At 44.7% G+C, this 15763-nt stretch overlaps 1 protein-coding gene across 4 annotated transcripts in view; it reads left to right on the top strand.

Annotated features, from left to right (window-relative positions):
• Positions 1-2594, top strand: part of LOC135512234 (tau-tubulin kinase 1-like) — a 35957-nt gene extending 33363 nt beyond the window's left edge. For all 4 annotated transcript variants that reach the window (XM_064934039.1, XM_064934037.1, XM_064934038.1 and 1 more), the window contains one exon: positions 140-2594. In XM_064934039.1, the coding sequence (XP_064790111.1) occupies positions 140-593 (454 nt within the window). In that variant the 3' untranslated portion in view covers positions 594-2594. The remainder of the gene's footprint in view (positions 1-139) is intronic.
• Positions 2595-15763: the final 13169 nt, after the last annotated feature.

The following is a 15763-nucleotide window of genomic DNA, read 5'->3' as shown; positions in this document are numbered from 1 at the left end:
TTCTGCATGGATAATAATATTCATGTTATTTGAAAGACTCCATATTATAAACTCAAAGCATCCTTCTAGAACATAATTGAGGATTCAAAGCATCATTCTATATCTCTGACTATTTCTGTGTTGTATTTCTGTCTTTCAGGCATCAATCTCACAAACCCAGGACCCCAAGCATGAATGTTCCACTGCACCAGAGGTCCCAGACTCTGCAATCCCGACCTGGACCTGGGGCCGACTCCACCCTATTCTCCACCTCCCGAACCCCCCTGCGTGGGGTCATCTTCCGAGCCCCTCACTCTGCATTCCCCTCCCCCCGTAGCCTCAGCACCTCCCCCCGCAGCTACTCCACCTCCCGGACCGACAGCCCCTCCCCTCAGCGCCCACGACGGGGGGCTGCAGTCACAGAGGTCCGTAGGCAGCTCATATCTGTGCGGGCGCAGACTGCACTTCCGCTAAAACCCAGACCGCCTCAGACCGAGGACTCCTCCGCCACTGGGATGACCAGAAGGCGAGGCAAATTTTACCCATCGTCATCTACATCCACACCCACTAAGGGGAAGTCAGATGCTTCTGAGAGCAAGACAGCCACCAGATAATATAGGCTAGCCCAGGGCAATCTATATATCAGTCTATCCAAACCTCACTTCACACACCCCTTTATCTACTGTATATCAGAGTAACTCCACAACCACAAATGTGTTTGCCGCAAATTGTGCAAAAACGCTTTGTTTTAACTCTTAGCTTAAGAATACAAAGACGGGTCTGCTTCAAATTACAATTAAGCCCAAGAACAAAACAAGTAATAGGGAGCACTAGGCAGCAGTGTGACCCCCAACGCCGCACAGACTAGGGAAGTGGGTGTTACTAGCCTCTTTCTGCAGCTAAGGCCTCCCTGCTCCAGTCTAGGGACATGTTCTTTTGCAGGGTTCGAATTACACATTGACTCTTGATGGCTCTGCACGACAATAGTGCCCAACGTCCATGTTGTTGACAAATGTGGGGTTCCCGTTTGTTATGGAGGGGGGGTCCCCTAGCCCCTCTGTAATTAAATCCTGATCCTGGAGGAATCTAATGGAGTCTGACTCAGTACAACAGCCCTCAAAAGCCTTAATAAGACCTGTTCTAAGACCTGTTCTTATCTGCTCCTCCCATCACAAACGCTTCCAGGGACAAAACAAGAACTGTAACAGGAGAGCAGCAGCCTCATCTGATCTTACTGACTAGTTTGCTTAAAGAAGTGCTTTAAATTAGAATGATCATGTGTGATATGAACATAATACATAGCTAAATTATAGGATTCACTTTATATAGGTCAGACCTCAGAAGTAATTTAGGTAACACTTTATTTGACGCTCCTTCTTATGAAGGGTTATCAACTGTTGTATTGCTTTACAAGCATTCATATCACCTTAAAGATTAAGTCAAATAAACTGTACAATAAAGCAATAAGGTGCCAGAGACTGTTATATATCATTAATGTCTCTCTCATGCCTTATTACCTGTATTGTAAAGTTTCACAATGCTCAATGACTGTATCTATGAGCTGCATTCATGTTTTAAAGCATTATAACACATAAGGGGGATCAAGTAAAGTTTTACCTTCATGTACATAAGAATCAGATCTGAAATGGTGTTTGATTATAAAAAGGCAATGTGCAGTTTACACTTGGCGTTATTATTTATCTCTCACACCCAATCAGGGACTATCACAGCTGGTAAGTCTGCATTTGGAGTGAAAAAGTGTGCCGTATCAATGATAACCATTATAGAGTATTTATTATACAGTCTTATTAAGCCCTACGAATGCATCTATAAAGTGCTATGAATGTGCTTATTAGACAATATAACACTTCACGGGGAACTGCTTCAAGTGTTACTAAATGTTACCTACAGTAGGCCTATATCGCCATTTGAAATAGCGGTAATACTACATTAAGTAAAGTATTACAGAAATAAGTGTCATTATTACTCTTTCTTTGTTCATTGAGTATTTTTTTAAGTATTTTTGGGGGGAATCGAAATGAATGCGTTTTGCAAGATAAAGTCGATGTATCTACTTGTGGCTTTGTAATAGTCCTCATGTGTTCTTGTCTACCTCGGGAGATGGTTTCACCCAGATATGATCACAAGTGGCTTTTCTTTAGGGGAATTCACTGGATGTACCCAGAGATGAACATTACGTCCCAAATGGCACCTTATTCCCTATATAGTGCACTACTTTTGACCAGGGCTCATAGGGGTCTGTTTAAAAGTACTGCACTAAATAGGGAGTTGAGTGCCATTTGGGGCGCATTTTAAATCAGAAACAAATTTGAAGATAGATACTGTGGAATGTGTCCAAATGAACATGATTTCTGTTATTTTTGTATTACAGCTAATACGCATGAATAGGGGGTGCTAGCTATATAGTTTCACAGAATCTTTACTTCAGGTGTAAAATCATCAGTCAATCATTCACATTTCAGAGATTTAGCTAATTCCTTGTTTTTTTTTCAGTTACCAAGAACTATTATTCTGAACATATATGTCCCCTTACTACATGCTGCATATTAAAAACGTCACTGTAGAATATCATTTATTTTGCACTTTAAATGTCACTGTTTATTTGTCTTCTCTTACTGTTAGTCTGCACTTCACATAAAATGTGTTACCATTTAACTTACGGAAATCATAATTTCTCTCAATAAATGACAAGGATAATGCAACTTACAATATAGCGATTCATCTACAATAGTACAATGCAACGTTTTAAAATTATTTTATTTTGCTTCGTACAATATCCCAACAACAATACCACAACAAAATGTCTTGAGCAAGTTAGTAGGACATGCAATCAGGTAGAGCTGCTATGTGATGTGTCAATCACAGTTTAATAAGAAGCCATTTCATTGGCTCACACCAATAAAAGTTTGCTTTTAATTGGTCCATCTGTAGTGTGCACCAATTAGCACTTCTAAGAAATTTGCCATGCCTTGCCATTGAAATATACTGGTGTTCCATAATAATTTACCCATAGTGTATTGTACATAATATAGTTACTTCTAGAGACAAGAAGTTATCTTTATTTTTATTTGATAAATCAAGGATTTAGAAAAACATGTGTAATTGCATTTGTTTCACTTACTTTCATTTTCAGAAGTGTCAAATTGTTGAAAGAGACCTCAAGCTTTAACAATACTGCTTCATTCAAACTAACAAGTCAAAATGTGTTTAAAATTTCTGTGGTGTTAAATATACAGCATTTGTTTAGTTTGACATTATTCAAAATAATGTTTGGTGAGAAAGAGAACTTATTGAAAGCTATCAGAACAAATACTTGCAGCAATGACAAACTACAACATTCATAATTAAATATGGTATGTAAATTGAGTGCAACGAAATGCTAACCAAGGGTATTACGGACTACATGTACCTACATTTTAAAGAACATCAAGATAAAGTATCCAATGTAAACAGTGAACTATTGAACATGTACTTAATCTTTAACTTTGATTAAAGATCTATCTAAAAACAAAAGTAATGAATCAATGAATACATAAAATGATGGTAGGAAGAGGGAGAAATGATATTATTCTGTTATGGGTACATTCAAGACGTTGTCTGTCCTCCATCCACATTTACTTATCTGGACTATTGATCTTCCCAATCTAGGACAGACTTTGCATGAATGTGTTTCATTAATTAAATCATGATCAAATAAACTGCTTATTATATGAACTAGCTTGCTGACAAGTTATCTATTTCATCAATGATGACCGACAATAAAGACCTGCTTCGTTCATGTTGGTATTGACCATTGTCTTGGTTTGAATCGATTGCCTTGTTTAGCTCACCAACATGGATACCCTACATGTAGATTCTTTGCATTATGGTGGCATATACATTTCATATTGGTTTTCCAAACTGGTATTACACCTTTTATATATGTAACATGCACAACATTCTAACAATCGTTGCAGTGAAATTATGCACTGAAATGTGTCTAATGTATACTATGGTTTAAAAGAACTCAAACAAATGGCGAATATTCTGTGTTCAGATGTTCTAGGATTTTATTAACATGTAAAGGAAAGAGTGCCATCTAGTGAAAAAGATGCACCTTTGCTTTTGTTCTGTTCACGTCATAGTCAAGTACAGTCACGTCTAATATTATTGGCACCCTTGATAAAAATTAGCTAAAAATAAATATTTCAAATACTGAGCTATATTGTAAGCTCAAATAAATTGGGAAATTATCTTATTTTATACTAACACAGTTGCTCAGAGACAGACATTTTCTTTAACAAGTAATTTAAATTAAAGGATAAAAAAAGATATGTCAAAAAATGATTGGCACCCCTGGTTTCAATACTCTGCACCCTCCCTTTGCGAGGATAACGGCACTGAGCCTTTTTCTAAAATATTTTATGAGATTAGATAACACATTGGGAGGGATCTTAGACCATTCCTACACACAGAATCTTTCCAGATCCTTGATATCCTTCATCTGCGCTTATGGACTCCACTCATCAATTCAAACCAGAGGTTTTCAATGGGGTTCAAATACGGAGACTGAGATGGCCATTGCAAAATTGTGATTTTGTGGTCAATTAACCATTTCTTTGTGGAATTTGATGTGTGCTATGGGTTATTGAGGCAACCAGGTTTTTGACTAAAATGTCCTGGTACTTGGTAAATGAAGTTCATGATGCCGTTGCCCTTTAAACCTGTTAAACTCTGAGTGGTTGTTTTGGACCAGTGCATTTGGGGGATATATCATTTGAAAGCTACAGTCCTTGTCTTTTTGAAAATTGAACCCAGGTCTTACTGCTGGCAATGTCATAAGAATCTTCCCCCACCACCCCCCTCCTCATGAAGGCCTTAAATCATGTGTTGTGGTCTTAATCATAGTATATGCAATGTAGGTCAAATCACCAAAAGTGGCAACATTTAGTATGCATGGAAAGGGTACACCCTGATGGTCATTGTAAAGCGAAGCATTTCCTTCTCCATCCACATTACTTTGTGTGCATCCTCCACATGCGCCGTTGTTCTAGCTCATTGTTTACAATAGGAAAATTAAATAGGAAAATAAGTTTGACGTTTCCTCAGCTGTCTGTGTCTTCTTTTTTTTCAACAAACTCCAAAAATGAAAAGCCCTGGTGACTAAGGTCATTGTAAGAGGTCAGGCTTGAAAATCCATTTGGCCATTTTGGCACAGTCACTCAAATCAAATCAAATGTTATTGGTCACATACACATGGTTAGCAGATGTTAATGCGAGTGTAGCGAAATGCTTGTGCTTCTAGTTTTGACCATGCAGTAATATCGAACAGGTAATCTAACAATTTCACAACAACTACCTTATACACACAAGTGTAAAGGAATTAATAAGAATATGTACATATATATATATGGATGAGTGATGGCAGTGTGGCATTGGCAAGATGCAGTAGATGGTATAGATTACAGTATATACAGTTGAAGTCGGAAGTTTACATACACTTAGGTTGGAGTCATTAAAACTCGTTCTTCAACTACTCCACAAATTTCTTGTTAACAAACTATAGTTTTGGGAAGTCGGTTAGGACATCTACTTTGTGCATGACACAAGTAATTTTTCCAACAATTGTTTACACAGATTATTTCACATATAATTCACTGTATCACAATTCCAGTGGGTCAGAAGTTAATATACACTAAGTTGTCTGTGCCTTTAAACAGCTTGGACAATTCCAGAAAATTATGTTGTGGCTTTAGAAGGTTCTGATAGTCTAATTGACATCATTTGAGTCAATTGGAGGTGTACCTATGGATGTATTTCAAGGCCTACCTTCAAACTCAGTGCCTCTTTGCTTGACATTATGGGAAATCAAAAGAAATCAGCCAAGACTTCAGACAAAAATTGGAGACCTCCACAAGTCTGGTTCATCCTTGGGAGCAATATCCAAACGCCTGAAGGTACCACGTTTATCTGTAAAAAATAATAGTACGCAAGTATAAACACCATGGGACCACACAGCCGTCTTACCGCTCAAGGAGACATGTTCTGTCTCCTAGAGATGAATGTACTTTGGTGCGAAAAGTGCAAATCAATCCCAGAACCACAGCAAAGGACCTTGTGAAGATGCTGGAGGAAACAGGTACAAAAGTATCAATATCCACAGTAAAACGAGTCCTATATCGACATAACCTGAAAAGCCACTCAGCAAGGAAGAAGCCACTGCTCCAAAACCGCCATAAAAGAGCCAGACTACTGTTTGCAACTGCACATGAGGACAAAGATCGTACTTTTTGGAGAAAGGTCCTCTGGTTTGATGAAAGAAAAATAGAACTGTTTGTCCATAATGACCATCGTTATGTTTGGAGGGAAAAGGGGGAGGCTTGCAAGCCAAAGAACACCATCCCAACCGCTTTTGCACAGGGGTGGCAGCATTATGTTGTGGGGGTGCTTTGCTGCAGGAGGGACTGGTGCACTTCACAAAATAGATGGCTTCATGAGGGAGGAAAATGATGTGGACATATTGAAGCAACATCTCAAGACATCAGTCAGGAAGTTAAAGCTTGGTCGCAAATGGGTCTTCCAAATGGACAATGACCCTAAGCATACTTCCAAAGTTGTGACAAAATGGCTGAAGGACAACAAAGTCAAGGAATTGGAGTGGCAATCACAAAGCCCTGACCTCAATCCTATAGACAATTTGTGGGCAGAACTGAAAAAGTGTGTGCGAGCAAGGAGATCTACAAACCTGACTCAGTTACACCAGCTCTGTCAGGTTGAATGGGCCAAAATTCCCCCAACTTATTGTTGGGAGCTTGTGGAAGGCTACCCGAAACATTTGACCCAAGTTAAACAATTTAATGGCAATGCTACCAAATACTAATTGAGTGTATGTAAACTTCTGACCCACTGGGAATGTGATGAAAGAAATAAAAGCTGAAATAAATAATTCTCTCTACTATTATTCTGACATTTCACATTTGTAAAATGAAGTGGTGATCCTAACTGACCTAAAACAGGGAATTTTTACTAGGATTAAATGTCAGCTATTGTGAAAAACTGAATTTAAATGTAGTGGCTAAGGTCTATGTAAACTTCCGACTTCAACTGTACATATGAGATGAGTAAGGTATGTAAACATTATATAAAGTGGAATTGTTTAAAGTTACCAGTGATACATTTATTTCATAAAATTTTTTATTATTCAAGTGGCTAGAGTCAGTATGTTGGCAGCATGTTGTAAGTATGTTGGCAGCAGCCACTCAATATTAGTGATGGCTATTTAAAAGTCTGATGGCCTTGAGATAGAAGCAGCTTTTCAGTCTCTCGCTCCAAGCTTTGATGCATCTTTTCTGACCTCACCTTCTGGATGATAGAGGGGTGAACAGGCAGTGGCTCGTGTGGTTGTTGTCCTTGATGATCTTTTTGGCCTTCCTGTGACATTGGGTGGTGTAGGTGTCCTGGAGGGCAGGTAGTTTGCCCCCGGTAGTTTGCCCCCATTTCAGTTCGTCCGTGGTGTGTAAGCCGAGGAACTTAAAACTTTCTACCTTCTCCACTACTGTCCCGTCGTGTGGATAAGGGGGTGCTCCCTCTGCTGTTTCTGAAGTCCACGATCATCTCTATTTTGTTGACGTTGAGTGTGAGGTTCTTTTCCTGACACCACACTCCGAAGGCCCTTACCTCCTCCCTGTAGGCCGTCTCGTTGTTGTTGGTAATTACATTTACATTTACATTTAAGTCATTTAGCAGACACTCTTATCCAGAGCGACTTACAAATTGGTGAATTCACCTTCTGACATCCAGTGGAACAGCCACTTTACAATAGTGCATCTAAATCATTTAGGGGGGGGGGTGAGAAGGATTACTTATCCTATCCTAGGTATTCCTTGAAGAGGTGGGGTTTCAGGTGTCTCCGGAAGGTGGTGATTGACTCCGCTGTCCTGGCGTCGTGAGGGAGTTTGTTCCACCATTGGGGGGCCAGAGCAGCGAACAGTTTTGACTGGGCTGAGCGGGAACTGTACTTCCTCAGTGGTAGGGAGGCGAGCAGGCCAGAGGTGGATGAACGCAGTGCCCTTGTTTGGGTGTAGGGCCTGATCAGAGCCTGGAGGTACTGCGGTGCCGTTCCCCTCACAGCTCCGTAGGCAAGCACCATGGTCTTGTAGCGGATGCGAGCTTCAACTGGAAGCCAATGGAGAGAGCGGAGGAGCGGGGTGACGTGAGAGAACTTGGGAAGGTTGAACACCAGACGGGCTGCGGCGTTCTGGATGAGTTGTAGGGGTTTAATGGCACAGGCAGGGAGCCCAGCCAACAGCGAGTTGCAGTAATCCAGACGGGAGATGACAAGTGCCTGGATTAGGACCTGCGCCGCTTCCTGTGTGAGGCAGGGTCGTACTCTGCGGATGTTGTAGAGCATGAACCTACAGGAACGGGCCACCGCCATGATGTTGGTTGAGAACGACAGGGTGTTGTCCAGGATCACGCCAAGGTTCTTAGCGCTCTGGGAGGAGGACACAATGGAGTTGTCAACCGTGATGGCGAGATCATGGAACGGGCAGTCCTTCCCCGGGGAGGAAGAGCAGCTCCGTCTTGCCGAGGTTCAGCTTGAGGTGGTGATCCGTCATCCACACTGATATGTCTGCCAGACATGCAGAGATGCGATTCGCCACCTGGTCATCAGAAGGGGAAAGGAGAAGATTAATTGTGTGTCGTCTGCATAGCAATGATAGGAGAGACCATGTGAGGTTATGACAGAGCCAAGTGACTTGGTGTATAGCGAGAATAGGAGAGGGCCTAGAACAGAGCCCTGGGGGACACCAGTGGTGAGAGCGCGTGGCGAGGAGACAGATTCTCGCCACGCCACCTGGTAGGAGCGACCTGTCAGGTAGGACGCAATCCAAGCGTGGGCCGCGCCGGAGATGCCCAACTCGGAGAGGGTGGAGAGGAGGATCTGATGGTTCACAGTATCGAAGGCAGCCGATAGGTCTAGAAGGATGAGAGCAGAGGAGAGAGAGTTAGCTTTAGCAGTGCGGAGCGCCTCCGTGATACAGAGAAGAGCAGTCTCAGTTGAATGACTAGTCTTGAAACCTGACTGATTTGGATCAAGAAGGTCATTCTGAGAGAGATAGCGGGAGAGCTGGCCAAGGACGGCACGTTCAAGAGTTTTGGAGAGAAAAGAAAGAAGGGATACTGGTCTGTAGTTGTTGACATCGGAGGGATCGAGTGTGGGTTTTTTCAGAAGGGGTGCAACTCTCGCTCTCTTGAAGACGGAAGGGACGTAGCCAGCGGTCAGGGATGAGTTGATGAGCGAGGTGAGGTAAGGGAGAAGGTCTCCGGAAATGGTCTGGAGAAGAGAGGAGGGGATAGGGTCAAGCGGGCAGGTTCTTGGGCGGCCGGCCGTCACAAGAAGCGAGATTTCATCTGGAGAGAGAGGGGAGAAAGAGGTCAGAGCACAGGGTAGGGCAGTGTGAGCAGAACCAGCGATGTCGTTTGACTTAGCAAACGAGGATCGGATGTCGTCGACCTTCTTTTCAAAATGGTTGACGAAGTCATCTGCAGAGAGGGAGGAGGGGGGAGGGGGAGGAGGATTCAGGAGGGAGGAGAAGGTGGCAAAGAGCTTCCTAGGGTTAGAGGCAGATGCTTGGAATTTAGAGTGGAAGAAAGTGGCTTTAGCAGCAGAGACAGAGGAGGAAAATGTAGAGAGGAGGGAGTGAAAGGATGCCAGGTCCGCAGGGAGGCGAGTTTTCCTCCATTTCCGCTCGGCTGCCCGGAGCACTGTTCTGTGAGCTCGCAATGAGTCGTCGAGCCACGGAGCGGGAGGGGAGGACCGAGCCGGCCTGGAGGATAGGGGACATAGAGAGTCAAAGGATGCAGAAAGGGAAGAGAGGAGGGTTGAGGAGGCAGAATCAGGAGATAGGTTGGAGAAGGTATGAGCAGAGGGAAGAGATGATAGGATGGAAGAGGAGAGAGTAGCGGGGGAGAGAGAGCGAAGGTTGGGACGGCGCGATACCATCCGAGTAGGGGCAGTGTGGGAAGTGTTGGATGAGAGCGAGAGGGAAAAGGATACAAGGTAGTGGTCGGAGACTTGGAGGGAGTTGCAATGAGGTTAGTGGAAGAACAGCATCTAGTAAAGATGAGGTCGAGCGTATTGCCTGCCTTGTGAGTAGGGGGGAAGGTGAGAGGGTGAGGTCAAAAGAGGAGAGGAGTGGAAAGAAGGAGGCAGAGAGGAATGAGTCAAAGGTAGACGTGGGGAGGTTAAAGTCGCCCAGGACTGTGAGAGGTGAGCCGTCCTCAGGAAAGGAGCTTATCAAGGCATCAAGCTCATTGATGAACTCTCCGAGGGAACCTGGAGGGCGATAAATAATAAGGATGTTAAGCTTGAAAGGGCTGGTAACTGTGACAGCATGAAATTCAAAGGAGGCGATAGACAGATGGGTAAGGGGAGAAAGAGAGAATGACCACTTGGGAGAGATGAGGATCCCGGTGCCACCACCCCGCTGACCAGAAGCTCTCGGGGTGTGCGAGAACACGTGGGCGGACGAAGAGAGAGCAGTAGGAGTAGCAGTGTTGTCTGTGGTGATCCATGTTTCCGTCAGTGCCAAGAAGTCGAGGGACTGGAGGGAGGCATAGGCTGAGATGAACTCTGCCTTGTTGGCCGCAGATCGGCAGTTCCAGAGGCTACCGGAGACCTGGAACTCCACGTGGGTCGTGCGCGCTGGGACCACCAGATTAGGGTGGCCGCGGCCACGCGGTGTGGAGCGTTTGTATGGTCTGTGCAGAGAGGAGAGAACAGGGATAGATAGACACATAGTTGACAGGCTACAGAAGAGGCTACGCTAATGCAAAGGAGATTGGAATGACAAGTGGACTACACTTATCGAATGTTCAGAACGTTAAGCTTACGTAGCAAGAATCTTATTGACTAAAATGATTGAAATGATACAGTACTGCTGGAGTAGGCTAGCTGGCAGTGGCTACGTTGTTGACACTACACTAATCAAGTCGTTCCGTCGAGTGTAATAGTTTCTACAGTGCTGCTATTCGGGGGCTAGCTGGCTAGCTAGCAGTGTTGATTACATAACGGGTTCCTTGATCAGTTAAGATCGTCTTGGGAAGGCCTACACGAGAGAACATCAGGAATAACTCCTTGGCAATTCCCTTTGACGACATGTTTCACAGGGGTATGGCCTCCGGGAACTTGGTAGCGTAATCTATAACCACTAGGATGTACTCGTATCCTCTGGCGGATTTTGGGAGGGGTCCTACGAGGTCCATAGCTATGCATTCAAAGGGAGTCTCTATGATGGGGAGAGGAATCAAAGGGTTACGTAGGTGTGGCCGTGGGGCTGTACGTTGACATTGATCACACGTCTTACAATACCTGGCCACATCTCGGGTGACACGGGGCCAATAGAATCTCTGCATGATTCTGTCAATAGTCTTGTCTCGTGCCAGGTGTCCTCCTAGGACGTGGGAATGGGCTAACTGTAGAACTGTATCCCTGTATGGCCTAGGCACCATTAGTAATTCCTGGTTTTCCCCCCTTCGTCGTACGACCCAGTATAAGAGACCCCACCTGATTGCATAGTAAGGAAGAGGGGGCTCACCTGATCCGTCGACGTTCCTCCCGTCGATCACCTTCACCTTCCTCATGGCCTCCCTTAGGTCTGGGTCTCTATGCTGTGAGGTGCCGAACTGTCCCTTTAATTCCTGGGGCAGGTCGACCTCGGTAGAGGGATGTGGATGTTGTTCCACATCCCCATCAGGGGTGACCGAGGAGAATCCCTTCCAGGTTCCCTCCTCGGATGGAGCTTCAAATATATCCCTTAGTGCCTGGTTGCTCCTTCCTTCCTGCGTTGTGTATAACCATTCACAGGTGTCTTCATCGGTGGTTTCCTGGAATATCTGTCGTAAACGTTGGGTCGCTATTTCTTCCTCTGCTGCAGAGGACGAGAACGCGGCTACGTCTCCTTGTAGGACTACTACCTCGGGCTTGGATTTTCTCTTCTTTCCTGCCCCCCTTCTTCCCGTGCATAACGTCATCTGCCGAAGCTCCTTATATAGGGGACAGTCTCTCCCGATCAATAATGGCACCTTCAGCTGGGGCACTTTCCCTGCCCTGACTGTACAATTTCCTTTTGGAGTGAGAATAGGCAGATTCACAGTGGGGTAATAGTGGGTGTCTCCATGGATACAGGATACGGCTACTTTGTCTGGTAGCAGTGTTGCGGAGGTCACCATCCGCTCCTCTACTAACGTAACCATACTTCCCGATAGCTACCACATCTTGTCCTTCGACTCGCACCGGAATCTCTGAGGCTTGGGCTATCTTTGCTAACCAACAGTGTTGATCCTGCCCCCTCAAAACGGGATGTGTGGGGGTAGGCAGTGATGACTCTGTGACCATGGGCTCATCCTTGCTAGGACATTGTGGGCATAATGGTTGGGAGACTGACCCTGCTGTGTGGTGGCTGACTTCTCCCACCTCTGGGGGGGGCTTGGACGTTTCGGTGGTGGGCGCACCGGGGTGAGTCGTGGTACGGGATTGGAAGACTCCTTCCATTCCTCCTTGTCACTTTTTAACAACTCCCCTGTAGACCGATATGTTTCCACCGCCTGGGCTATGTCGTCGCCTGCCAACGGGTTGGCTTGCCCCACAATCCTTTTTAAGTCACTGGGTAATTCTCTCAATATCTTGTCCACTACGAGAGTCTGTATCACATGTCCTACTCCCTTTCCAGGTTCTAGCCACTGTTTCGTCAGTCGTATTAAGGCGAAGATCTGGGCACGGACGGGTTGATCAGCTGTATAGGTCCATTGATGGAACTTTACAGCCCTATCTCTGGCAGTCAGCTGGTACCGGGACAGGATCTCGGTTTTTAGTCGCCCATAGTCCGCAGCTTCGCGGGAATCAAGGTCAAAGTAGGCTTCCTGAGCCACCCAGGTCAAAAGAGGAGCTAATGCGCTAGCCCATTCTGTGGGCGGCCACTCTTCCAAGGTGGCCGTCCTTTCGAAGGTCATGAGGAAGGCCTCAATATCATCCTCCTTTGAGAGACGAGGTAAGATGGCGTGAGCAGCCGCTCTTGGCCTAACTCTAGGTTCTTCTCGTCGGCTCAGCTGTTGTTGCAGGAGTTCTATGGTTGTCTGCTGTGCCGTGATCAATTGTTGTAGTAGGGCGTTATCCATCGTTCTTGAATGGTTCCTCCGGGTCTACTGGAAGAATCTTGATTTACTCACTTATCCTTGTGTCACTCGTCCACCTAATGCCCGCATCCTCCACCAATGTGAGCGTACCAAGTAATTAGGTGTCAATCTAAAGCGGGAAGGCAATGTTTGCTAGTCCATCTGATGCTCCTGTCTTCAGCGTTTCTGCATGTACCCCGTCCCTGACATCACAGAGGAGTGCACTAAACCATAAGACTTCATAGGAACATATCACCCTTTTTCAGAGTGAAAAATATGAGGAGGTAGAGGGAGAGAGAGAGGGATAGGAAGAGTTGGGGATCCATGTGTGGGTATGATTGTAAATATGTCAAGGACCAAGACACCAAAGATAATGACTGTCCTTCCCATTGCTGTCTGCCTATTATCTACTTAGACACTGTTTCTATCTCTCTTACTGCTGCTGTTGGTGTACACATGCCTCCTTCAGTGGTAGACATGGACTATTTACATATATGGACTTGTTTAATCCAAGGCTCCCAGTCACTGATGTGCTTCTCCCCTCTGCTGGAGACACAAAGATAAATGGCTGCAGAGGTGCTGAATGTGATAGCTGTGTCCATTCTGCACGGACTCACGAGTAGGCACAAAAGCCCATGCAGACACAACAGCAAAACACATTAAGGCTAAGAATCAAAATATGCCCACCACAGAAAAGTCACCATTAAAGAAAAAAAAAGATATCTAAACTTTATTCAAAAAGACAATGTTCACTTTGAGAGATGAAACTGTATTTTTATGTTAACTCTCTCAGAACTGAAACATTTTCTTCTCCAGTGACATTTGAACCCTTCAACTGAACCATATATGGCCTTTTCATTTTCAGGTGTCTATTGATTTTGTATATTATTATAAGTTGACTGTAATGTCCAGTGTTCTCAACTGACGTGAATGTATTGTTCATGTTATCCATTTATAGTCTACGTGTAATATCAGGACTGAGTGTTCATATCAGCTATGAACCCATGAACATAATCAACTGAGCATGTTTCAAACTATCATTCTGCAACAAAGAGTAATCCTAAAGCCCTATGAAAATCCTTATTCAAATGAAAGGTGCTTTGTAAAGAACAGGTGTAGGCTAAAAATGAAATGCTTACTTACTTCCCAACAATGCAGAGAGAAAGACAATCAAGAAATAATATACAAGTAAAACACAGAATAATAAATAAACATTGAGCAACAATAGCTTGTCTATACATAGGGTACCAGTACCGAGTCACTGTGCAGGGGTACAAGGTAATTGAGTGACAGATAGTAAACAGTAGCAGCGTATGTGCTGAGACAAAAAGGTGAATGCAAAAAGGTTCAATGCAGATAATTAAATAGTTCACCAAATAGCTCCTCGAACGAACTATTTAGCAGGCTTGGGGGTAGAAGCTGTTCAGGGTCCTGTTGGTTCCAGACTTGGTGCATTGATACCTCTAGCCTTGCGGTAGCGGCGAAGAATGTCTATGACTTGGGTGACTGGAGACTTCAACAATTTTTAGGGCCTTCCTCTGACACCGCCTGGTATAGAGGTCCTGGATGGCAGGGAGCTCGTCTCCAGTGATGTACTGGGCTGTACGCACTACCCTCTGTAGCGCCATGCGGTCTGATGCCAAGTAGTTGCCATACCAGGAGGAGAGGCAGTCAGTCAAGATGATCTCAATGTTGCAGCTGTAGAACCTTTTGAGGATCTGGGGCCCATGCCAAATCTTTTCAGCTTCACGGGGGGGGGAGAGGCATGGTCGTGCCCTCTTAACCACTGTGTTGGTGTGTTTAGACCATGATAGATCCTTTGTGATGTGGACACCCGCTCCACTACAGCCCCATCGATGTGAACGGAGGCGGGTTCAGCTCTCCGTTTCCTGTAATCCACGATCAGCTCCTTTGTCTTGCTGACGTTGAGGGAGAGGTTGTTGTTCTGGCAGGTCTCTGACCTCCTCCCTATAGGCTGTCTCATTGTTGTCGGTCATCAGGCCTACAGTACCACGAAAGTGTCGTCGGCAATCTTAATGATGGTGTTGCAGTCGTGGAAAAACAGGGAGTACGGGAGGGGGCTAAGCACGCACCCCTGAGGGGTCCCGTGTTGAGGGTAAGCGTGGCTGATGTGTTGTTATCTACCCTCACCACAGGGGGTGGCCCGTCAGGAAGTCAAAGATCCAGTTGCAGAAGATGGTGTTCAGTCCCAGGGTCCTTAACTTTGTGATGAGCTTGGAGGGCATTATGGTGTTGAATGCTGAGCTGTAGTCAATGAACAGCATTCTCACATATAGTGCTTTCAGACAGTATTCATAAGATTTCAAAAAATATTATTCCATTTTGACATTATGGGGTATTGTGTGACAGAAAAATGCAAATGTAATCCATTTTAAATTCAGGCTGTAACACAACAAAATATGAAAAAAGTAAAGGGGTGTGAATTTCTATTTATTTATTTTTTATTTGAAAAGTGAATACTTTCTGAAGGTCCTGAAGTGTTCTTTTTTTCCAAGTGGGAACAGTCAGTGTGGGAGTGCAATAGAGATTGCGTTATCTGTGTTGTTGGGGCGGTATGGGAATTGGACTGGGTCCAGGGTGTCTGGGA

The sequence above is a fragment of the Oncorhynchus masou genome, chromosome 24 (assembly GCF_036934945.1).
Source record: "Oncorhynchus masou masou isolate Uvic2021 chromosome 24, UVic_Omas_1.1, whole genome shotgun sequence".
NCBI lineage: Eukaryota > Metazoa > Chordata > Actinopteri > Salmoniformes > Salmonidae > Oncorhynchus > Oncorhynchus masou.
Note: the sequence above shows the minus strand (reverse complement) of the source record. Positions and strands in the feature narration are given on the sequence as shown.